The 25675-nt window shown below is 40.3% G+C and overlaps 2 protein-coding genes across 3 annotated transcripts; both read left to right on the plus strand.

Annotated features, from left to right (window-relative positions):
• The first annotated feature begins 11484 nt into the window (after positions 1 to 11484).
• YPEL5 (yippee like 5) lies at positions 11485 to 25554 on the plus strand. 2 transcript variants are annotated; one of them, XM_043917496.1, is made up of 3 exons: positions 11485 to 11784; positions 21968 to 22132; positions 23611 to 25554. In XM_043917496.1, the coding sequence occupies exons 2-3, from the start codon at positions 21992 to 21994 to the stop codon at positions 23833 to 23835; spliced, it is 366 nt and encodes a 121-aa protein (XP_043773431.1). In that variant the 5' UTR covers positions 11485 to 11784; positions 21968 to 21991; the 3' UTR covers positions 23836 to 25554. The 2 variants fall into 2 exon arrangements, with proteins under 2 accessions (XP_043773431.1, XP_043773432.1); XM_043917497.1 differs by lacking the exon at positions 11485 to 11784 and adding an exon at positions 12740 to 12846.
• Positions 11581 to 21196, plus strand: LOC122703103 (translation initiation factor IF-2-like). Its single transcript, XM_043917186.1, has 4 exons — positions 11581 to 11671; positions 11790 to 12798; positions 15587 to 15666; positions 15985 to 21196. The coding sequence occupies exons 1-4, from the start codon at positions 11581 to 11583 to the stop codon at positions 15993 to 15995; spliced, it is 1191 nt and encodes a 396-aa protein (XP_043773121.1). The 3' UTR covers positions 15996 to 21196.
• Positions 25555 to 25675: the final 121 nt, after the last annotated feature.

Below are 25675 nucleotides of genomic sequence, written 5' to 3' on the forward strand. Positions count from 1 at the left end.
TGCAGTAGTGAAACAGCCGTCACAGTAGGTACAGTTAACACTATTTGCCTGGAACATGTTAAATGACATGAGGTTTCCCAGGAACACAATGGCCATGGCACTGGGGAAAGACAAGACTATTTATAATCTGATAAACAAGCACTGATTTATGTTTCTATCTACTATGTGGTCATTACCTTTTTATCTTTGAAATCCTCTTTCTCTCCAGTGCATGCCTCTCTTTTCTTTCCTTTTCTTTTGTTTTTCCAAGAAGTGATAAGTTTGCCCATTCTCCAAAGTCCATTTTGGAGCCAGGGAACATATCTGCAGAGGTCAAAAGTGTGCTAGCCATAAGCCACTTCCAAGATTACTGATAAAATTACAACCTTTGTCAAAACAAAAGAACTTCTATGAACTCTGTAGGATGAAATATTTTCCAGCTAAAGCTTATTCAGCTGGCACAGGTTAAAGTTCAGAATTTTAGTAAGGATGTAAAGGTATTGTGGTCATTAATTTATGTGTCCACTTGACTAGATCATGGGATGTCCAGATATCTGGCTATACATTATTTCTGGATGTGTCTGAGATGTTTCTGGAAGAGATTAGCATTTGAATCTGTAGACTGAGTAAAGCAGATTGTCCTTCCCAAAGTGGCTGAGCCTCATTCAGTTCACTGAGCACCTGAATAGAACAAAAAGGCAGAAGAAGACTGGATTCAACCTTTAAGCTGGGATATCAATCTTCTGTTCTTGGCATTTCTGGATCTCAGGCCTTCAGACTCAGACTGCAATCTATATCATCAGCAATCTGGCTTTCAAAACTTTGAACTACACCACATTCCTAGACATCCATTTGCAGATTGCAAACGCGGTACTTCTCAGCCTCCATTAATTGCATGAGTTAATACCTTATGATAAATTCATCTATCTATCTGTCTATCTATCTATCTATCCACCTACATTCTGTTGGTTCTGATTCTCTGGACTAATGCAGGCTTCTTAATAGAACTCCTTGATAGAATAGTCCTGTCACCAATACATGTTTACTCATTTTCAAATTTGCACATACTATTCCCTTTCCAATGGACTTCCCAGGTGGCACTATTGGTAAAGAACCCATCTGCCAATGTAGGAGACATAAGAGACCTGGGTTCGATCCCTGGAAGATCCCCTGGAGGAGGGCATGGCAGCCCACTCTAGCATTCTTGCCTGGAGAATCCCATGGACAGAGGAGCCTGGCAGGCTACAGTCCATGGGGTCACAAAGAGTTGGACACAACTGAAGTGACCTAGCACACACACACACATTCCCTTTCAAATAGCGTGGCTTCTGTTCCTAAAAACCTAGGTTTTGAAAATTTTGAAATTGAGGATCTCAAGACCTTAAAGACCTTGGGATTAAAAACAAATGTACCTGTAATTATACTCTACAATAAATGTATTGATCCAGACAAATTTTTTAGGCTGGCCCTTATGGTTTGTTTACTAAATATATTGTTAGTTTAGGTCTCCAACCTTATACTTGGCTACTGCTCATTACAGATGCTATTCTGTAAAACTGAGTCCCTCAGTCTTCCATTTTCCCCAAGCATACTGACATTTCCTGTCTCTGAGCCATAGTTTAAGGGCAAATTGATCACCAAAGAACTTTTACAACAGATGCTGGAATGCAACCTGGCAATGTCTTCAGCAATAAAAATATGTGGCTCCATCTGTCCAGAACAGGACCACCCTTTGGGGCAAGGCCATTGTTATGGACTGAATGCTTGTGTCCTCCTATTAAAATTCATTTGTTGAAGCCCTAATCCCAATGTGATGATATTTGGATATGAGACCTTTGGGTGGTAATTAGGTCACGAGGGTGGGTCCTTATGAATGAGATTCACGCCCTTAAAAAAAGAGGCCAGAGAGCTAGCTCACTGTCTTTCCATCATGTGAGGATACAAGATGTTGGCAGTCTGCAACCTGGAAGAGTTCTGTCACCAGAACCTGACCATGTGCCAGCACCCTAATATAGGACTTCCAACCTCCAGGACTGTGAGGAACAACTTTCTGTTGTTAATAAGCCATCTAGTCTATGGGACTTTGTTATGTACTGAAACAGCCATTTCCCCAACTACAACGCCATGGAACTAGGGAGGTATAGGAGTTGCCAATCATAAGACCTCACACATTTGACTACAGTGACTGGTCCCCAATCCAGGCAGGCTAATCAGAATCCTCTCTAGGACTTTCCTAAATGGAGATTGCAAGGAAAAGACTTTCCTCTCCTGTCAGGAAGCCATAATAATGTAGGCATGGAGTGCCGTGAGGCCATGTCAGGGAAGAGAAAGGAGAAATGAAAGTAGAGACAGAATTAATCATTCTTGGCCACATCCAAGCTCTCTCAGGCCAGATCAGACCACCCTTCCTGTTCTCTGGTGATGTGGGTATTCCCTTTGTATGCTTAAGTTACTTCAGGTTGGATTCCTAGATTACTGGTGTGACCTGGTACTGACAGTTTTGCAGAAGATGTAAATTCTTCACATGATCATTTAAATTCTTCACATGATACAAAAATCAATCCTCAGTAAAAGTTGAGGGCATACTAAACTTAAAAGTGCTTGTGGCAATAAAATTTATCTTTATCAGTTTTCTGGTTGCTAAACATACATATTATAAAATAAGTTTATGAAAACTAGACAGTGTACAAAGTGACTATTTCAGATTTTTGTCTGTATGTATACAAATACATATAATAATTGTCTTCCCTAAATTTAGATCAGATTTCCCGTCAATCCTATAGCTTATGTCTTCCACTTAATAATGTATTTTGGATATCATGATACATTAGTTTACATAAATCTGCTTGGTGGTATTTTAAATGTTTATGTTTGAAATGTGTCATCCTAAATGACTATCATTGGTAATGGTGGTCACTAAGGGTATGTGTTATTTCACTGATGCAATTCTAGATTAGAGCCAGGAGACCTGTGCAATTGACTTTTTGTGTGCAGACAGGTTTTGTAAGAAGTCGAATGGTTGATTTCTCATTTCCATGTCAGGCTGTTGGCAGTATTTCAAGTACTCTTTTGATTCAGGGTTGAATCATGGGACAAAGCTATAAGACAGTTTGCAAGATGATCTTATAATGTGAACAGTACAGGGAAAACAACAAAACCTGTGCACTCTGGATTCACATTCGTAATCAGGAGTTAGGAAAATAATAACAACTAACACAACAGCAACTTTTATCAAGTACAAGGGGCACTGGCTAAGCACTTGACATCAGATGCATTATTTAATGCTCACAGTAACTCTAAAATTATCACTGCTGCTGCTGCTGTTAAGTCGCTTCAGTTGTGTCTGACTCTATGCGACCCCATAGACCTCAGCCGGCCAGGCTCCCCCATCCCTGGGATTCTCCGGGCAAGAACACTGGAGTGGGTTGCCATTTCCTTCTCCAATGCATGAAAGTGAAAAGTGAAAGTGAAGTCTCTCAGTCGAGTCCGACTCTTCACGACCCCATGGACTGCAGCCTACCAGGCTCCTCTGTCCATGGGATTTTCCAGGCAAGAGTACTGGAGTGGGTTGCCATTGCCTTCTCTGAAAATTATCACTATTTTCAGTAATTAATTTGAAGCTCTTGCCTATAGTCAGACAGATCGGAAGTGTCAGCGCTGGTATTTGACCTTGAACTAAATAACCCTAAAGCCTGTGTTCCTCATCACCAGTTATTCTGCTCTCCAGTTTGCTCCCCAGCACCACCTGACTTGGGACATTTACCTATTGTTACCTCAAAACTCAGATTTTGAAATGTAAACATTTTTATTGTTAGGAAACTTTGTGGAAATTTTACTAACGCTTTTGTGCTAGTTTTAAGATAAATTTAGAGGAGGATATTACAATATCCTCTTGGTCGACACAACCTGACGCAAACAAGGGGTTGGAGGTTCTGTTTCCTGACCACTTCAACCTTTTCTAAGTCAGATTTCTGGAAATAATATATGAAGTAAGAAAATTAAAACTAATTATGAACAGCACCAGGTAATTCATAAGGAAATCAATATAAAATACGACTTTAGGAAAATCAGATGAAGTATTAGTTTCCTATGGCTGTTGTAACAAATTATCACAAACCTGGTGGCTTAAAGGGGCTCTCCAGGTGGTGCTAATGGTTAAGAACCTGCCTGCCAATGCCAGTGCAGGAGATGTAAGAGACACAGGTTCGATTCCTGGGTCGGGAAGATCCCCTGGGGAAGGAAATGACAACCCACTCCAGTATTCTTCCTTGGGAAATCCCACAGACAGAGGAGCCTGGTGGTTTACCATCCATAGGGTCACAAAGAGTCAGACACAACTGAAGCAACTTAGCATGTACAGTGATTTAAAACAACACACATGTATTATCTCATTAAAAAAAATTAATTAATTACTTCTGGGCTGCACTGGGTCTTCGTTGCTGTGCACCAGTTTTCCCTAGTTGTGGTGTTCAATCTTCTCTTTGTGGTGACTTCTCTCGTTGCTGAGTGTGGGCTCTAGAATGCACATGCTTCAATAGTTGCCGCACACAGGCTCTGTAGTTGTAACACACAGTTTAACACACAGGCTTAGTTGTCCTGTGGCATGTGGAATCTTCCCAGACCAGGGATCGAACCCATGTTCCCTGCATTGGCAGGCAGATTTTTAACCACTGGACCACCAGGGAAGTCCAATTATCTCACGTTTTGAAAAATACAAATTCAAAACAGGTCTGACGCAGCTAAAATCAAGGTGTCGGCAGAGCTGTGTTCCTTTGGGAGGCCCTAAGGGAGAATCTTTCCTTTGCCTTTTCTAGTTTCTAGAGACTGCATTCATGATTCGTGGTCCACCTTCACTCCAATCTTTGCTTCCATCCTCGCATCCCCTTCTCTGACTCTGACTCTCCTACTTCCTCTTTCTTTCTCTTGTTAGAAAACTTTATTTTTTTAATGATGGTGAAAAGCACACAACATAAAATTTATCATCTTAACCATTTTTAAAGGTACAGTTCAGTATTATTAAATACATTCACATTGTTGTACAGCCGATTTCCAGAACTTTTTCATCATGCAAAACTGAAACTCTACTCCACTTCAACAACTCCTCATATCCCCTCCCCGTAACTTTGGCAACCACAATGCTACTTTCTGTTTCTCTGAATTTGACTACTCTAGATACTGCACATAAATGAACTCATACAAAGTTTGTCCTTCTGTGTCTGCTTTATTTCACTTGGCATAATGTCTTTAAGATTCACTCATGTCATAGCATATGTCAGAATGTCTTTCCTTGTTAAAACTTAATAATATTCCACTATGGTATGGATAGATCATGTTTTGTTTAAACATTCAATTGTTGGGCACTCAGGTTACTTCTACCTTTTGGCTATTGTGAATAATGCTGCTATGAACACAAGTACACAAACATCTCTTCAAGACTTTGCTTTCAATTCCTTGGGGAATATATGTAGAAGTGGAATTGTTGGACCATATGCGGTACTTCTATTTTTTTATTTTTTGAGGAAACTCCATACTTTTCTCCATAGCAGCTGTACCATTTTTCATTCCCTAAAACAGAGCACCAGGCTTCCAATTTCTCCACATTCTTGGCAACACTTTTTGTTTTCTGTTTTATTTTTAGGAATAGCAATCCTGATGGGTGTGAAGTGACATCTCATTGTTGTTTTGCTTTATATTTCTCTAATGATTAGTGATATTGAGCATCTTTTCATATGATTTTTGGTCATCCTACCTCCCTTTCATAAAGACCCTTGTCATTATATTGGGTTTACCAGGATAATCCAGAATAATCTCCCCATTTTAAGATCCTTAACATAATCCCACCTGCAAAATCCCATTTGCTATGTAAGGTAACATACACAGATCCCAGAGATTAGAACATAGACAACTTTGTGGGGCAGAAGGTGTCATCATTCTACTGCCAAAGCCAAGAGAATACAAGTCTGAAGAAGGATGTTTGGCTGATGATTTCAGGTACAAAAAAAGAAGAATTTTATGATCAGTGACCTTTGAGACAGCTTTTAGTAAAGTGGAAGGATTGTAACTCAGAATAAGTTATTAATATTTTTATGTTAATTACTAATCTGAAATTATATTTACATATATCTGTTTCTTCCCAAAGGAGCTATTCTGTTTAAATTACCCAGAGTTCTCATAAGTTTAGGTTAAAGTAAAAACTCTGTAATTCCAAGCTAGTCTGGCAGCTCTATTCTATGCAGCATTCAGGATCTGATTTCATTTCCCTAGGATGGAGTCCTGGTCCCTGTGGTCTAAGCAACATCCACTTTGTGGAAAGCAGGACGGATGGGCGGAAATGAATGTGATGTCAGTATCAGTTCAGTTCAGTCACTCAGTCATGTCCAACTCTTTGCAACCCCATGGACTGCAGCACGCCAGGACTCCGTCTATCATCAACTCCTGGAGCCTACTCAAACTCATGTCCATCATGTCAGTGATGCCATCCAACCATTTCATCCTCTGTCGTTCCCTTCTCTTCCTGCTTTCAATCTTTCCTAGCATCAGGGTCTTTTCAAATGAGTCAGTTCTTTGCATCAGGTGGCCAAAGTATTGGAGTTTCAGCTTTAGCATCAGTACTTCCAATGAATATTCAGGACTGATTTCCTTTAGGATTGACAGATTGGATCTCCTTGCAATCCAAGGGACTCTCAAGAGTCTTCTCCAACACCACAGTTCAAAAGCATCAATTCTTTGGCTCTCAGATATCAATATAAAGCAAGGGAAAAGATAAAGAACTTATAAGAAGCTATGTATTTCTAAACTATAGTGTTAGATGTGAGGACAAGGCACTTGTATGTATGTATATGAGTCCAATGAATACTTAGAGCAATTGAAGAAGTTGTGCGTGTTGGGGGTTGTTGTGGACTGTGGTCCATTACCAGACATGAGAAGGGAGTGACCATCCTAGTCCTAAGCAAATTGTTTTTTGTCTCTGCTCTTGAGACAGGAAATATAGATTCAATTTAGGACAAGCTGAGATTTCAAGCTTCAAACCTTTATCCAGGTATAGAAATACCATCAGACTTTGGAAAAGAAGAAAAACTGTTTTCATCCAACACAGGAGAAAGTACCAAGAAAATAGGTGATGTGGGAAGAAACACTGAGTGGAGAAACTTTGAAGTAGCTTACTTCCAAGTCTTCATCTGACTTATTATGAAGCATAACTATCTGCAGAGAATAAGACAGGTGGGTGGAGGTCCACAAGTTTCAGGCTTGCAAAGCAAGGAAGTTTACTAGGCCATGGGAAGTGTGAGGAGGCAATAGGAGACTGCTCATGAAGCACACACTTGAAAAGTGATCATACCTATAAAGCAGCAGCTCCAGTGTGATAGTCAGGGAAGTCACAGCAAGGGAAGGCACATCAGGGCAAAGGAGAGGTCCAAGGAAACAGCAATAGAAGGGCATTCTGAAAGCCTCACCCAGGGTTTGCAGTTTTATTGACTCACCCATTTGGGAGAATATCAGACAGTTTAGGCCAGAAAGTATAATCAGCAACCAGAATAAAGCACCATGGTGTGTTGGTGTATGTTGGAATATTCCTGTTTCTTGTTTTCTGGACTCGAAGAATGTCAGAGTTAGCATATGTCAAGTGATGACTTTTCTTTAAGAAATGTACATCTGGTGTAACATTGGGTTACAACGTTGGTAACTGTAATATATCATATAAAGACATACAATAAAGGGGGAAATGTCTATCCCAAAATACACTAAAAATGTATTTGATAAAATTGCACACCCATCCTTTATTTAAAATAAGAAACTTTACAAAATAGCAATAACTTCTAGGAATTTGTTTGACAGAAATATTCAAATTTCTATACAGAAAATTCAGGAAAGAAAATAAACTACAAAATCATTATCTTTACTATAAAAAATAACAATGACCCATTAGAGTTATAATAGCAAATAGGAGAAGTTTCTCCTCACAGTAACCCCCTATATTAGTTTGCTAGAGCTGCCACAACAAAATACCACAGACTGGGTGGCTTAAATAACAGAAATTGATTTCTAATGGTTCTGGGGACCAGAAGTCCAAGATCAAGGAGCCAGCAGGTTTGGTTTCTAGTGGAAACCTCTCTCCTTGGTTTGCAAGTGGCCATCTTCTCTCTGTGCCCATACACGCTGGTGTCTCTTTGTATATCCCAATCTCTTTTTTTACATGGATACCAGTCAGACTATTCTCAGGGCCAACCTAACAACCTCATTTGAATTTAATCAACTCTTTAAAGGCCAAGATCTTATCTCAATATCCAGTCATATTCTGAGATACGAGGGATTAGGACTACAACATAAGAATCGGGGGAGCATAATTCAGTCCATAATATCCCCAGAAATATATACAATATCTAAATTTAAATCTAAGAAGATAAGAACAACCTAAAGGAAGACAGCTATATCATGACGCTTCACTGGAAGACATAAAAGAACACTTGAATAAATGGGGAGACATACCATGTTCTTTGTGGGAAAGTTTTGATATTATAAATTGCCAATTTATTCAAGTTAATAGATATAACACAAATCAAAAGAGGAAATATCAAATCTCTCAAATTTTCTTTTTATTTCTCTTCCATATTCGTTATATTATCTTCAGTGGTAAATTCTTTATTTCTAAAGGGCAGGCCACCATCAGCTCAGACCCATCAGGTTTTACCCTAAATCAACTTTCTAAACCTGGGATTTCCCTGGTGGTCTAGTGGTTAAGAATCTGCCTTGTAATGCAGGGGATGCAAGTTCAATCCCTAGTCGGGAAACTAAGATCCCACACGCCACAGGGCAACTGAGACCATGCATACTCTAGAGCCTGTGCACCACAACTAGAAGGTCTGCACACTGCAACAAAAATCCTGAATGATGCAACAAAGATCCTGTGTGCCATAACTAAGACCATATGCAACCAAATAAATATTAAATCTTCTCAACCACCCTATACCTAGCAATAGAAAATCATCACTCTACCAATCACCTAGAATAAAACTTCTGGTTTATCTTTGAAAATACTCTCCTTAGAATGCCTACATACAATCATTTCATTCTGTGGAACCATTCTTGTTAAAGTTAAAACCTGCTCCTTTAGTTCTATTCCTATCTGCCATCCTTTTCTCATATTTGGATTCTAACTCCAAACACCACACCAACACCAACACCACAACACCAACACCTAATCTTTCTAAAATTGGTTTTAATCATTCTTTCACAAGTTTATAAATATTGTATCCAATATGTCTATTTGGGGACCTTGGATAAGTTGGTTAATATGCCTCAGTTTATTTAGCTGTAAAATGGGGATGATAGCAGAACCTACCTCTTTGGGTTGTTATAAAAAGTGAGCTAATTTTAACTGTTTATAATAGCCAGGACATGGAAGCAACCTAGATGCCCATCAGCAGATGAATGGATAAGGAAGCTCTGGTACATATACACCATGGAATATTACTCAGCTGTTAAAAAGAATTCATTTGAATCAGTCCTAATGAGATGGATGAAACTGGAGCCCATTATACAGAGTGAAGTAAGCCAGAAAGATAAAGAACATTACAGCACACTAACACATATATATGGAATTTAGAAAGATGGTAACGATAACCCTATATGCAAAACAGAAAAAGAGACACAGAAATACAGAACAGACTTTTGAACTCTGTGGGAGAAGGTGAGGGTGGGATGTTTCAAAAGAACAGCATGTATAGTATCTATGGTGAAACAGATCACCAGCCCAGGTGGGATGCATGAGACAAATGCTCGGGCCTGGTGCACTGGGAAGACCCAGAGGAATCGGGTGGAGAGGGAGGTGGGAGGGGGGATCGGGATGCGGAATACGTGTAAATCTATGGCTGATTCATATCAATGTATGACAAAACCCACTGAAATGTGAAGTAATTAGCCTCCAACTAATAAAAAAAAAAAAGTGAGCTAATTTTAAAGTATTTGAAATAGGAAGTGTTTTATATGTATTTGTTAAATTAATAATTACCTTTCCCACTGTTTTACCTGGTACTTACATTGCTCACTTTGAGAAAAACTCATTCCTTGGGGTTTAGGCATTATATGTATATCCTTTTCAAATGATTCTATTCAGAAATATTTGAGCAATATTTTATCAATGAATTCAGGTTCTAAAAAATATTTTAATAGCAAAAGATTGAAGGGAACCTACTTTTCTATAAGTAGAAAACGTAATGTTTAATAAAAGATGAAGTCCTACTATGAAAAACTATGGAGACAAATTTGTAGATGAAAGATACATTTGACATGGAAGGATGGCCATAGCATATTGAGTGAAAAAGGCAAGTTAAGGAATAAGAGATGCAATGTACTTTCCTGCACATTCTTTTCAGGAAGAATACACAGCTACATATGAAGCTTTAAGCAGGGGACAGAAGTCTCTGTTATGAAATGAGATAGTATGACCTTCTTACAATGAACATGTGTATTTTGTAATTAATACTAAGTAAAAGCAAATTAATGAGAAAAAACTTTAGAAGTTTAAATTTTCCTCATCTCATGAAAAGCTCACTTATCAAAAGACAGTCCTTTTGCCTTTAATATTCAGGTTTTTATCTGAACTGAAGGAAAATACTGGTGAGTTTTGGGGCTTGGTGAAGAATCAGATGCTAGGATTTGCTAAAACCTCTGTCCCACTATAGATAGCTTTAAGCACCTCGGAGATTAGTCTCAGATGTTACTGTTTGTTACCTAAGAAAGAGGCATCGTCAAACATTTCTTCTTTATCCTGAAGGTCATCCAAAGACCATTAAAGTAATTACCTGGGAAATTCTAATTTAATGAGAGACAAAACTTTCCAGCTTAAGCATTGACGAGTATTAAGGGAATTCAATCCTTTTCAACAAATCTCCAAACTCTCTGAAGCAGAAACTCTTCAAGTAGAAGAGTCTGAACTTTCTCATCTTTTGCATAATCGCTTCCACCACCAAGAAAGAACTCAGGTAGTTATGAATAAAGTTCAGCCACACTTAGAAAAATCCTTTCTTCAGGAGTTCCTGTATGCCCACACTTAAAGGTTTGGGCTTTATAAGTAAAACGTGGCCTACTATAAGGGCAAGAAAGAGTAAACAATCTCAAAAAAATTAATTACATGGTGCATTTAAGCTATCTGGGTACCTCCTTTGCCTAGAAAAACAGTCTGTTTTCATTTGTCATCACTAGGCCTCAGGAAACTAGGCCCTATCCACCACCTGGTGACGCTGATGACGCGAGATGTCGCACAGCTGCCTCTGTTAGAAAGGCTGGGCAGTCTCCTTTAAGAAGCTGACTCACGTGGACGCTATGTTGTGTGCTCTCAGCTGGGAAGCGGGGTGGATCTTAGGTCTCTCCACATTGGCTGCCTCAAGAGAGGGGGCAGAGTTAGCCTCTTTGATTGGCTCTCCGGGTCCTGGGTGTTGGATCGGGGCGGGGCGAGCTGCAGGGAGATTGCCCCGGGTCTTGCGGCTTCTCGGAGGGGTGGGCCTAGACGCAGACTGGAGAGGGAGTGGGGGAGGGTGCGCCAGAGAAGGGGCGGGGCCTAGCGGAAGGGGCAGGATACCCGGGTGAGGGCGGGGCCTAGAAATGAAAGGCGTTCTGGACCAACCGGGAGAGCCGACCGTCCGAGGGGCGGAGCTACACCGGGTGATTGACGCCGAGGCCCAACCAGGGAGAGGCGGGGCCAAGGCCAGGGCCTGACTAAACCTGAAGACTCTGGTGGCTAAGGGGCTTCATCCCAGCTGAGAAGCGAAAAGCCGCAGGCGGCCGCCGACTTCACAGCCGCTCGGGGTGAGTGCGGCGGGCGGGGGGCTGGGCTCGGGGCCGGGTAGGGGCTGAGGCGCCTCTCCGGATCGGAGGCTTCGAAACACTCTGGATCGGCCCAGGGCGGGGGGCCCAGGCAGGAAGTGCCTGTCCCTCTCCGCGCTCCCTCGGGGGTCCTAGCGCGGCCGACCCTCGTCCCTCAGGGCGGGCCCTGGTGCCGGGGCTGCGGACTGACGAGCTGGCCTGTTTCCTCTTTGTGAGGCCCAGGCGCGGCGGCCGCCGTCGGCCCGCCCCCGCCGCGCAACCCCGGCGACTGGCGCGATCGCAACAGCCGCGACCCCCAGCTTGGCGCCCGCGCCCTCCAGCCCCAGCGCAACCTCGGAGGCCCTGCACGTCGCGGCCGGGGCCTCAGGCAGCCGGTCCGCGGGCAGTTTGGCCGGAGACCCCACAGCCTCGGCTGCCCCGCCCCCACGGGCCGCGTCCCCGCCGCAGCGTCGGGGGCGCGCCCCGGGCTCCGCGCCGCGGAGGTCGCCGCGGGAGCCACGAAGTGAAGTCTAAACTCGACTCTGAAATATGCGGCCGTAATAACGCCACGGCGTGGCCCGTCCTTCAAAAGGGCCACATCCTCACTCGGCTGGCACTTGCCACCGGCGGGGTGGCTGTGGTGGCTTTTGTTTGCTGTCCCGCAAAGGCTGGATGCCCGCCACCCTGCCGTCCTGCGCCCCAGGAGACCCCGGGACGAGGGAGGGGTCCCCGCCCACTTGACTGGAGGGCGTGGCGCGACTGTTGGGCGGCCGTCGGGCGACCCGGGCCGCGGGGCGGCCCGCTCAGCTGTTTCCGGCCTCTGTTTGTTGTGCCGGAGGAGGCCGGGCCGCGCCGCGCTCGGGCCCGGTCCGCTCCCGATTGGCCCGCGGCGTCACGTGCCGGCAATCAGCTGGGGCCAGCCGGGGCTTCGGGGCCTGGGCGGCTGCGGCTGTTCACACCCGGCGCGGGGGTCGCCCGCAGTCCCCACGGCGAACTGCATCCTTCCTCTCCTCGTGGGTAGGGCGGTAGGCACGCTCTGGCCTCTCGTTTAAGCTGCACTTGTAGGTAGGACAATGAGTATTGAAGACAGCGGAGGCTAGAAAACTGAAATACTAAAAGAATCTGTTTTATCCCGACATCTATTAGTCTTCTCTTTCAGGGAGGGTCTGGGAAGGTGGACAGCTTATTTATTTTTAAATTTTTTCTGTTTACAGAGCCCTGTTGGTAGTCTGAGGATTTTTATTGCAGATCTCCTTGACAGATGGAAAACAAAGTAATCTCAGGCTGACCTTGTGTTTTTGGAAAGTTAGACTTGCTGGTGAAATAACTGAGGATAATAGGGTATTAACTAATTTTGCGCAGTCGCACATAGTGTAGCTGTTGTGTTCCAACAAAGATGACCCAAAATGTATGCAGTGTATCCAGGGTGCATATTTGTGCCAGATGCGAAGGGTCTTGGTGTAATCTTTTTCTAAAGGTTTATTGCATACTTGTACTGTGTGTTAGATGAGAAGGAAATTGCAAAGAAATTGCCAGCTTTTCTCTAGAAACTAATGATTTTTAGTAAAAAGGCATAGGGAAATGAAGGGTAACAGTTAAATATTAGTAATTTATAAAATGAGTATTATGAGAGTTCAAAAATAGGACAATGAGAAATAAGAATGAAATAGGAAGCGTTCTATAAAGTGGATTGGTATTGATTAGACCTAGAAAATGAAGAGGCTTTGGATTACTATTGGGCAAACACAGGCTTAGGAGAGAAAAAAAGGCCTGGAGGCTTAGAAGGTGGAGCTAAAGGAATTTGGTACTTTGTACTAGAAAGGGAAAGTCGTTCTGAAGTGTCTCGCTCTTTGCGACCCCATGGACTGTATTTGGAATTCTCCAGGCCAGAATAGTGGAGCGGGTAGCCTTTCCCTTCTCCAGGGTTTCTTCCCAACTCAGGTATAGAACCCAAGTCTCCCTCATTGCGGGCGGATTCTTTACCAGCAGAGCTGTAAGGGAATCCAGAGAATACTGGAGCCTATCGCTTCTCCAGGGGATCTTCCCAACCCAGGAATCGAACTGGGGTCTCCTGCATTGTAGGTGGGTTCCTTACCAACTGAGCTATCAGGGAAGCCCTCTGGAGAGGCGAAAGGCTACCCACTCCAGTATTCTGGCCTGGAGAATTTCATGGACTGCATAGTCCGTGGGGTTGCAAAGAGTGGGGCACAACTAAGCAACTTTCACTTTTGTACTAGAATACCAGGCAAATGTCATGCTCTTTGGAAGTGACCAGTGTCTTCCTTTAGCACATTCTCGCCCAGCTCAAGGCCTAATACAGGCCTGCTCCTTTGAGGGGGCATGTTTTGTTTTAAGTTTATATCTGGCAGCCATCTTGTCTATAGGAGAGCATGTTGATGAAATGTGCTTAAGAAAGTTATTTAACTCTATACAGGAACCTAAATTGGATTTTAACAACATACAAAATACTTGTTGCTACATCTGAAATATCTGTTTGGATCCTTGAGGATCTTTGCCTAGGTTTAGTTGCCTTTGCTTTATTTAAGTGGTAGGAGAGGATAAAAAAAAGGTTTAGAAAATAAAAAAGGAAGGGAATTAAGGCCAAAATTAAGTCTAAATGTGAGATTAAACTAGCTACTACCCTCTAAAAAACAGTCCATGAGATGTGAAGCTAGTTCTAAATATTGAGATGTGAAGATAGTCCTACTAAGTATAATCCTGCTGAGAGTATCATTTTAGGTTTCATAGTGCCTAACTGGTTGTATAAACCAGTATCAGTTTCTCTGGTAATCCTGTGTAGTAATGTTGGTGGTGTAGGAACTGAATGTTAGCTGTGACATGAAAGTTGCTACTTCACACATGAATCAGGAAACCAGACAGTTGAATTATACTCCAGTCCATCCAGTTAGAGACTTTTTTGACTCATGGTATTGCATCACAACAAAGTAGAGAGATCTTGAGTTTGCCTTGCCAAAAACTGTTTTGGTGAGATTGTTTAGCTGACTCCCCGAGTTACATGACTAGTCTTATTTTCAAGTGATGACTAAACAGAATTATAGAAACATAATAAACTTGGAAAACATTTAATAACAAGACATTATTTGGAGAGCAAAAAGAAAAATATAAGTTACTGTCAAATGAAGACCTGATGCCACAACTAGAACATCATTTGAAACAGCAAAGTAAACTGGTCACTTTTTATAAGAGAACTAGAGGAAAGCACAACTTGTTTCACCGAAACCTTGGCTTGATGAATATTTTGTACAAAAATTGGAGAACTGGTTTTATGGATCAAAGTCAATTTATTATTTTCTCTTGTAGATTTTCAATAGAACTTACCATAAACCAGTATGAAATAGTTGATGAGATTACAGTAGAGATTAAGTGTTAATTATAGTAATCAGCCAAGGGCTGTCTTTGGGTTTTGTTCCTTTTGTTTTGGAGAGTGAAGAGACTGAAAACTAGATATACCAGCTTGTTTTCACATGTTTCCGTTTCAGCCAGACTTCTGCAACACAGAGCCTCTCCTGGAAGGGCAGATTCCTTTAACCCTTTCTGCACTAGGCTCCTGCACACTTAGGTCCCTGCAGGAGAGAGTCTTTGCGTCTTGCATTTGCCCACCAACTCCTAGGGTAGTGGAAAAGCCCCTCTTACCTGTCCAGTGATAGAGTTGGGTGGAGTGTGTGCTCTGTTTGTTGTCTGTGGCAATGCCCTGAGGAAATAATTTAAAAAAAAAACACAAAGTTTGTGAATTGGGTGTTTTCCTACCAGAGGGTTCTTAGAGATGCCTCCCTGGTATTTTTAGGGCTGGGGAGTGTGATTCCTCCTTCTGTGAATTCTGCTTGCCAGGATTGAATCTGAACTGGATTATTAGTTACAGGGAGGGTAAGTGCCTATTTTAAGACCTAGAATTATGATACTAAGAATTTGAGATGCTTCAAAAGTTTCTAGCTTTCCTTCTGCATGTCATTTCTGTCACTTGGTCACTTAGCTTTGCCATGGTTAACAAGAAATGAAGCTAGTTAATTAAATTGTTGTTGATTTTATTTTCTTTCTGAACCTTGCTTTCTTCATCTATAATTAGAGGGAGGTTAGGGTGGAGAATGTTGAAGAAGGTAATCTAGTTTTACTAGATTTACCTTTATTTAGTATTTATTGTGTGCCAGGCACTGTTCTCAGTGTAGTGCCATGTAATTTCCACAGCTCAGAGATGAATACTGATACCACCATTTTATTGATGAAGAAACAGGTGAGGATACCTTATCCAAAGTTTACACAACTTTTAAGCAGCAGAGCTAAGATTTGAACCCAGAGTTCCAGTATTTGGGATACATTGTTTAAATCCTGGGGGTGGAGAGAGGAGGAGGCAGCAGCTAGTTATACTTTCTGTTTTTATAATCTATGTATTGTTGATCTTCAACACGCTGAACTTGCTACAGAAAGTTGAAGACTTTAGTTAGAAAACCCATGAAGAAAATGGAAGTGGGATTAAATTGATTGTGCCACATATTCCTGTTGATCCTTAAACCTGAATGCCAACCAAGTTTCCTTTTTTTCTGGGAAAGATTGCCTACTTTCTAAAGAAGAGCTCTTTTGCTATCTGAACAAGTTTTTCAGCAAGGGTCAGTGCACTTTCTTTCAAGGGCCAGATGGTGAATATTGTGAACTTTGTGGGCCATAAGGTTTCAGTAGCAACTACTCAAACTCTGCCATTATACTGAAAGAGCAGCCAAGTATCAACAAATGGGTCTGGCTGTGTTCCAATAAAATTTTATGTATGGTCACTGAAATGTGGATTTCATGTAATTTTCATGTGTCACAAAAATATTCTTTTGGTGTTTCTTCCCCAACCATCTTAAGGTATAAAAAGCTTTCTTATGTTGCAAGCCATGTAAAAACAGGTGGTGAGCTGATTATTGCCTGTAGGCCTTAGTTTTCTGACCCTTGCTTTTAAAGAAAATATTCAGCAATAAGCCAGACTAATGAACAGGGTATATGTGTGTGTGATGTGTAAATCAGCACCAGTGGTGAACAAGTGAAATTTAAAATTAATGTAATACCATTTAGATTAGCATTCCCCCCCAAGATGAAATATTTAGGTATAAATCTAACAATGTGTACAAGATCTATGTGAGGAAGAATATAAAACTAATGAATGAAATCAAGAATAACTAAATAAATGGAAAGAATTTGCCTGTTCATGGATAGGAAGACTCAATGTTGTCAAGATGTCATTTCTTCCAACTTGTTCTGTAGATTTGGTGCAATCTCGGTCCAAATTCAAGCAAGTTACTTTGTGAATATCTCAACAAATTGATTCTAAAGTTTCTATAGAGAGCAGAAGACCCAGGAGAGGCAACACAATATTGAAGGAGAAGAATTAAGTCAGAAGACTGACACGACCCAACTTAAAGGCTTAGTATAGAAAGAAAGTGAAAGTTGCTCAGTTGTGTCTTACTCTTTGCGATCCCATGGATTATACAGTCCACAGTACTGGAGTGGGAGCCTATCCCTTCTCCAGGGGATCTTCCCAACCCAAGAATCGAGCCAAGGTCTCTCACTTAGCAGGCGGATTCTTTACCAGCTGAGCCACAAGGGAAGCCAACTTCAAGACTTAGCATATATCTATAGTAATCAAGACAGTATGGTGTTGGTGAAGGAATAGACAAATAGATCAGTGGAACAGAATAGAGAGCCCAGAAACAGGCCCACATAAATATGGTCAACTGGTCTTTAACAGAGGACCAAAAGTTTGGCAGAATTTTGGTTATAAACTTGAACTTCAACACTGATTCCAAAACACACATTACTTAAGGATACAGTAAGTGCCCTCAGAATCAACAGAGAATGTTAGTCATCTGTGAAAGCAGCTCACACTTAAGATATTTTACAAATGTGTGACTGAAAATACTGTTACTCTTTTAAGTCCAAGCAAGGTGATTAGCATACCTGGGAAATAATTTAGTTTTTTTTTAATTAATTTATTTTTAAACATTTTGTATTGGGGTATAGCCAGTTAACAATGCTGTGATCGTTTCAGGTGTACAGCAAAGGAACTCAGCAGTACATATACACGTATCTATTCTCCCCACAACCCACCTTCGATTCAGGCTGGCACGTAACACTGAGCAGAGTTCCATGTGCTATATAACAAGTCTTTGTTATCCATTTTAAACATAGCAGTGTGTACGTGACCTGGGAAATAATTTGGATGTAAAAACAATTAGATGGAAATTAATTGTGGAAGAGTTTGTGGGGATTTGGGGAGATGATGAAAATATTCTAAAAAGCTGGTTTGTGGTGATGGTAGCACAATTTTGTAAATTTACTAAAAATCATTCATTTGTACACTTAACAGTGGCCAAATTTTATGTCAATTATTCCTTTAAGAAAATGTAGTTTAAAGAATAAGCTACATACTATCCTATCAGGTAAAAAGTTTCTGACAGGATAAGCTCTTAGAAAGGGGTGTCTGAAGTACATGCCTTTTATAAGTACATAAGGCTAAAGTACCTTACTTTCATAGCTCTAGAAGTGATGAGAATGTGAACTAAGTTATTGATGAAGAATGAGGAAGAAAGACCTTTAAAAGTGATCTAGGAGGTCTTCTCAATTTTGCAGTTTCTTAAAGAAGTTGCCAGGGTTTCTAGTTTAGGAGAGGGATTAGAGTTGCCACCAGCAAAGTTAGGGAATGTAAGTGGCTCAGCATGGAGGCAGGAGAGGTGTGTGAGAAATCTGAGGGAGAAAGACTGAATTTGGCTGTCTTTTCTGGTCACTGGAGAGTAAGCGGGGTTAAAAGAGCTGGAGCAGAATTTAGTTCAGATCCCAGTTTGGCCAGTTTCATAAAGTTACAGCCTTTATGTCTTCCTCTACAAAAGTAGGATAATACATACCTACTAAGAAATTATTAAGGTTGAATGTGATAAGTGAAGTACTGAATGCAGTGTCCCATATGATGTTGATACTAAATATCAAGTCTAAGGCAGAGTTCAATATATTGCCTAGGTCCAGAGAAACCTAATTCAGGTGTTTTGCCATAGCTTTTAAATGACCTTCCCCTTCTGTGGTGAAGTGCCGGTATGCTTGCCATCAGTCTCCTGAGTGTGCACAGGGTAAATGAGCACTAGGTTGCACTCCTAACCTGGTGAGGTGAAGGCCTAACATGTGAAATTCAATGGCCTGCGAAGATTTTTCTGTGTTCCAGACATCTTTGACAGAAAGCAGTGTTTTGCTCACTTCTGATAGATTATCTGGCATTGTAGCTTATCTGTTTTGGCAAATGAGAACTACATTTTACAGTTCTATATACATATATAGAACTCTATACATGGCAACCACAACTAGGAATAGTGAGTCTGTATAGATATTTTTGGTCTTGTAATGAATCATGTAACTGAATTCAGTAAAGATAGTTGGGTAAAAGTTAAAAATAGTCTGAATTTGAAGCAAGAAAGAGAAAGCATGATGTAAAATCTATTTACCCCATTCAGAAATAGTTTTCCTGTATCCAGTAGTGAGCAAATGGTCACAGCTATTAATACTGAACCAAAGATAGAATGATATAGGCAGAAGGTATAGGAAGAGTTTGTTTTGAAGTTCAGAATATTTTCCTCAGTAGTATTGCATCTGCTATCAGTCAAGTCAAAAATATCTGGTTATTCCTGAATTATTGTTGAAGTAAGTTAGATGAGTATTGTATTTGAAAGTTTGAAGAAACGTTGGCTTGAAAATAACAGTTCCCAGAAGCCCAAGCTGGAGGATAAATGACCGCACAAATACTAGTTTTTAGAGAAATAAAAACTGAGGAGTACATTTTCAGAGGTGTTGCCATAAAACCCTGCTGGTGATTCCTTTCTGTAAATGACTGGTAGTAAGAAACATGACCAAAATCAACTACTCACAGGATCACTGAATGCTTTATTTGGATCAGGAGTCATAAACTCAGATGTCTTACAGGTAAAGTAATTATGTGGCACAAAATAGATAAAAATGAAATGACCTTGTGGGGAGAGTTGAAGGCACCTCTCAACTCTAGCCAGTTGTTACCATATGAGAATATATGTCCTGTGTTGCCAGCTCTCCCCGTTGTTTAAAAACAAATGCTCAAAACAGGCTGTTAATGAAATCTCTCAAATTTTAAATGATTCTCAACTTTTTTATTAAAAACTAAAAACCCTGGGCCTAATTGAACACTAATGTTTTGGTGTGGGAAGGGTTGTTTTGTTCACTGCTGTGTTCCTATGCCATCAAATGAATTCAGCCAGCAGGCCTCAGATTTGCACCCTTTGAGCTTTGTGTAACAAATACTGTATTCTTAGGCATCTGGGAGAAGTAATTCTATCCTAAAGACTGAAATAATAGGCAGCAAGTCTTTTATTGTCATTTTGCAGAAATATAATCAAGAAAGCTAAATGTCATTTTTTAAGTCTTATGTTTTTACCCAGGATTTATTTGTTGACACTCTTGTTTACTAGCTATAAATTGTATATTTACTATTTGTTTTTCATAACGTATTGAACTTTCATATCATAGTATTTAGTGGGAGTCATAATTATCTTGGTGACAGAAATGTCACATTTCTGATGACATTAAAACTGCCTCATGGCTGAAGTTGACAGATGTTAGAAGGAATGGAATTTTCTTTTTAATTTGTAATGAATTTCCCCAAGTTTAAGATGACACTGGATTGCACATGGATTCTACATTTTTCTTTTCCATAGCAGTAGCTATATCAGCTCTATATGGTGTTTTAAAGACAAATAATATTAAGTATTTGAAACACAGGAGTTGATCACTACACAAAGGAATACATTCTTTTTAAAATGAAAAGCTACAGTGTATTCTTGATTATACCTAGATCTCTAAAAATGTGCTGTTTTGGGAGATTAATTGCAATGAATTTAAGAAGTTACATGTATTAACTCAACTTTTAAAATATTGGAGTGTGATTATCCTTGTTTCAGAAGTTGGATTCAGAGCTTTTTTTTCCAATGTTTCAGCACTTCTGTGATTTATTGAATCAAAAGACTTTCTTAAATATAGTAAGTTATATAATAACGGCTCATCTTTCTCTTCTCTTTTCTTATTTTCCTAACCTTATGCCAGCCTAGACCATCTTGTATGTCCTCTTCTTAGAGGAGTCAGTGTTAGAGTAACAGAAAAATTTTGGCTTTGACTTGAGTGAGCCATATTCTGGTCATGATTTTCTGTGCTTGAAAGCTGTGTGACCTTTGACCAGTTAGTAACCTTGAATAATCTATGAACTGGAGGTGACAACCTCACAGAGTTGTTGTGATGATTTTGAAATAAGTAAAGCTTCTCTGGTGGCTTGGTGATAAAGAATCCGCCTGCCAATGCAGGAGATGCAGGTTCACCCTGGATCAGGAAGATCCTCTGGAGAAGGAAATGACAGTCCACTCCAGTATTCTTGCCTGGGAAATCCCATGGACAGAGGAGTCTGGTGGCCTACAGCCCATGGGGTTACAAAACAGTCGGACACGACTTAGCGACTAAACAGCAACAACAAAGCACCTAGTATAGTGCTCCACAGACTCAAACTTACTACTTTAGTGCCATCACCTACATGGTTGTTGATGCACCTGATGACCAGAGAAACCAGGCACCCCATGCTCTCAAAGCAGCACACTCTTGTCCCATAAGTCTTTTCTCAAATTACAGATACTCAGAATATATACTTGTTAGCTGCTTGGTCATGTCCGATTCTTCACGATCCCATGCACTATAGCCCACCAGGCTCCTCTGTCCATGGGATTCTCCAGGCAAGAATACTGGAGTGGGTTGCTATTTCCTTCTCCAGAATGGAGAACCCTGTGCTTAACCGTTTTTCTCACCTTTCTGCTGGTATTTCTCATCATTTGGTTTGATATTGCACACTGTCTCCTTGCGTTTTTCATACCAATCAAAAGAGAAGGGATATTCTTTGGCCTTCCTAATGAGAATATTTACTTCCTTGACTCGTTGCTTCTGAAGTGTTCTTAGCTTGAGTTTGCCTATTTGGTCCATGTTTGAACTTTGGATCCTTTCATTCAGAGTCAGCTATTTCATGTATTAAGTACTATGAAGAGATCATATATGTGTATATAAATGGTTCTCTGTGACACCTAAGTAGATCCTAACAAGTTAAAAAATCGTAATGCATTTCTTGTCCTTTTTCATCTGTTCCCAGGTTTTTAGAGCTTCAGCTTTAAAAATGGGCAGGATTTTCCTTGATCATATCGGTGGTACCCGTCTGTTTTCCTGTGCAAACTGCGATACGATCCTGACCAACCGTTCGGAACTCATCTCCACTCGATTCACAGGCGCCACTGGCAGAGCATTTCTTTTTAACAAGGTTTGTGGGGAAAACTGGTTTCATTTCCTCAGTAGGTTCAGTGGATATATTTGATAGCAATACCAGAATACCCCTCAGAGCATGGAGAGACCAAGAAGATTCAGAATGAGAGCTGCACTCCATAGAAATTGCCTGCTAGTTTGTCTTTGGGACTTCAGGAAAGCATTACTAGACTTGTGATTTTTAGGCTTGAGGGTTTTAAGGATTGTGTTATGATAAGGGTGATCTCCATTACTTCAGGAGACACTCAGGGTAAGAATGTGGTAGTGACTTCACAGACTATTGAAGGGTCTGAAACACCCCCATAACACTAATTTACCCTTACAGGGAGATAGCTGCATTAAGCTGTTGTAGTTAGACAGTGCAAGTGAATAAGGATCATCTAACCAACTTCCTGCTCTAATTTACCAGTCATCTTTCTGATTATGATTTGGCTAATAGGTTTGCTAACCAAAGTGTTTCCTGACTTACAAATTAATGTATAGTCTGCCTCCTTCTCTCATTTCTGGCTTGCTTTCAAATTGGTTGATGTGATTCTGCCTCCTGGTGTCTAATGGGTACTAGCAAAGTTGAATTTCTAGATATTCCAAATATCCTTGAACTACAGAACTAGTCCAAGGTACTGTTCTTAGATACTCAACTTGAACTTCCCCAGGGGACACCCCTCTCTACCATTTAAAAACAAGTATTTTCTCTGAAAGAATTGATAGTGTATAAACATCTTGGTCTTTATTTAGGTATAGAGCAGGGGTTGGCACACCATGGCAGGCTAACTGCCTGTTTTTCTAAGTAAAATTTAATGAACCACAGCCATGTTTATTCATCTGTGTATTATCTACGGCTGCTTTTGTGCTACCACAGCAGAGCTTAATAGCTATAACAAAGGCCAGATAGCCCTTTTCAAAGCCAAAAATATCTGGCTCTTTACAGAAAAATTAAGCAGGGAGGGTTATTGGGTGTTCAGAGTCATTAGAAATTCTTCCATAGATTCTTTGAACCCACTTGAAAACCATATATTACAACCTACCCCCAGTCTGTTAGTAGATAAAATTGTTTCAGAAACAAATTTTACAAACTTCTCTTTATGGAATACCTGCTGTATACTAGGCTGTTCTGTATGGTAGTCTTATCTACACTCATCATTGAATGGTTAATTATAACAGTTGGACCCAGACCTACATTTTATGACCCCAAGTTAAGGACTCTTCGCTATAAAACAGAAGCATAATTAATGTCTATAAATACGGTGGCTTAGGGTAATACAATACATGATTGCATTACATATCCAGTTCAGTATAGGTGTTTACCTGTCCTATCAGTTTGTCAAAAATAGCTCTTGGAAAGTGTGTTGCAGGTTTGACAAACAACTGCTGTCTGCTTTTCTGAAGTTGCTGTTCTTTCACCAACAAAAATATTGTGTACCGCTTTTGGCAGATAATTTACATGCCTTTGCAATTTTGTTTTCATGTGTTTCTTAGGTAGTTAACCTACAGTATAGTGAAGTTCAAGATCGAGTCATGCTCACTGGCCGCCACATGGTTCGAGACGTGAGCTGCAAAAACTGCAATAGCAAACTGGGATGGATCTATGAGTTTGCCACTGAAGACAGCCAGCGTTATAAGGAAGGTCGTGTGATCCTGGAACGCGCTCTAGTTCGAGAAAGTGAGGGCTTTGAGGAGCATGTACCATCTGATAACTCTTGAAGAAAAAGAGAGAAATCCATCTTTTCCCAGGTCTCCTTCACTGAAAACAAAAATCTACTTACATACACTGTCACCTTAGCATCAGAGTCGGATTCATGAACTGCGGAACAAGAGGTTGTGAGAATCTATGATGGAACCTTCCTTTCTTTCCTTTTTTTTTAAATTTTCTATTTTCCATCCAACAGCAGTGTGTAGAGAGAATATTATGCAGATGCCTTTTTTTCCCCCCTGTGTTTACATCTTGAGGCAGAATAGTCTATCTGCAGCTACATGGTGGGCTATGTGAGGAAAAAAATCTGGGCTATTAAGAGTGAAAAAGTATTTTATGTAAATTTTGAAAGGAAAATGTGTCAAGAGCATGGTTTTTAAATTTATTTGGGCTTCATTTTAAGACTTTTTTTTTAAAACCCAGTTATTTCACTTGATTTGCTAGCTTCAGAGAAGAGATCCGAATTTGTGACCAGCGCTAAAGGTTCAGTGTTAGTATTGCTTGTGCTGGCCATTGTGCCATATTCTTGTTGGAGATGAACCGTAGCATCAGAGCCCATTCTTCCTTGTCAGTCTTGACCCAAAGATGTCACCGTTCCTAGTTGTTTGTCACCACATAATTGGTGTTGATTGGAAACTTTTCCTGATATGGGGCAGAACTGCTTGGTTGTCTTTTCCATGTAACTTAAGCATAGTAATATAAATAAAGTAATAGTTGGATGTTTTTGGTCCTGTGTTGCTTTTAAAATCACCTTTCAAAAGAGCAGAGTATTTGATAAGTAATTTTCATAGTAGTGTTTCTTTTCATCTCTTAAACTAAATTGACTGTATATAAGATACTTGTTTGTTTAAATTAAAGCATACTGTTTAAAACCACAGTATTGCATTTAGAAAACAACTGAACAGAATGTCCGTGTGCATTCATGCAGAAAGCATTTCTTCTGCATGTGTTTTAAATGGAGGGAAGTGAAGCAGCCTATCTAAAAATGCTTTGCAAAGCATTTCAGCATATCCTCTTCAGTTTTGCATTGATTTTGACAAGTCTGTAGAGCCTGATAGTTACATCAAAGGATTTAGATCTCCTAGTATTATTTTCTCAGATTTTCCCTCAGAAGTTCAGGTGTTGAAATCAAAACTGTACTTGGTCCCTTCGAGTCGATAGGGATCAAATTTGACTCGGGGTTATTTGAGCCCAAAATTTACAGCATTAAGAAATATTAAAGTATAAATGTTTCTTTATCCAAACCATTTCTAGGTATTTTAGTATTTGTTTCTGGTGGAATAAATGGCATTAAAATTGACTAAATACTTCAATCAATGAATGAATGGCTGTTTGCTCAATTTCTAGGTTCTATAGCAGTAAATGTTATGATTGAAAATATAGTCTTTGCCTAGAGATGAAATTTGTCCTAAATTAATTGGCAAAATCATCCTGTCATTGATATTAAAAGTGACTTTTGAGTACAGTTAGGATTTTCTCTTATTTGCCTTTGGGCTCTTGGTTAGAGGCATATGTCTCTTGATTTGGTAGGTGTATAATACTGCATTTGAGGTATGTGGACACAAATTCTCTTTCCTTCACCATGGACTAAATCTTCAAGCATTAAGAAACAGCATTGATTCCCATTCATTTCCATACTGGCCTTTGATTATATGCAGACTGCTAGTAGCATGCCTTACCTATAGCACTATGTGCATTTGCTGTCACAATAAAGTATATTTTGTCTTGCATTGGTGCAAAACTGCTACTTATTTTCCACTGACTCTTGTCTAGTGATCATCTTAATTTTTAATCTATGAACACGTACATCACACCTTTGAGTAGCTATTGCTTTTTTCAGTAGGCAGTGAT

This window comes from Cervus elaphus, chromosome 11 (genome assembly GCF_910594005.1).
Source record: "Cervus elaphus chromosome 11, mCerEla1.1, whole genome shotgun sequence".
NCBI classification, from domain to species: Eukaryota; Metazoa; Chordata; class Mammalia; order Artiodactyla; family Cervidae; genus Cervus; species Cervus elaphus.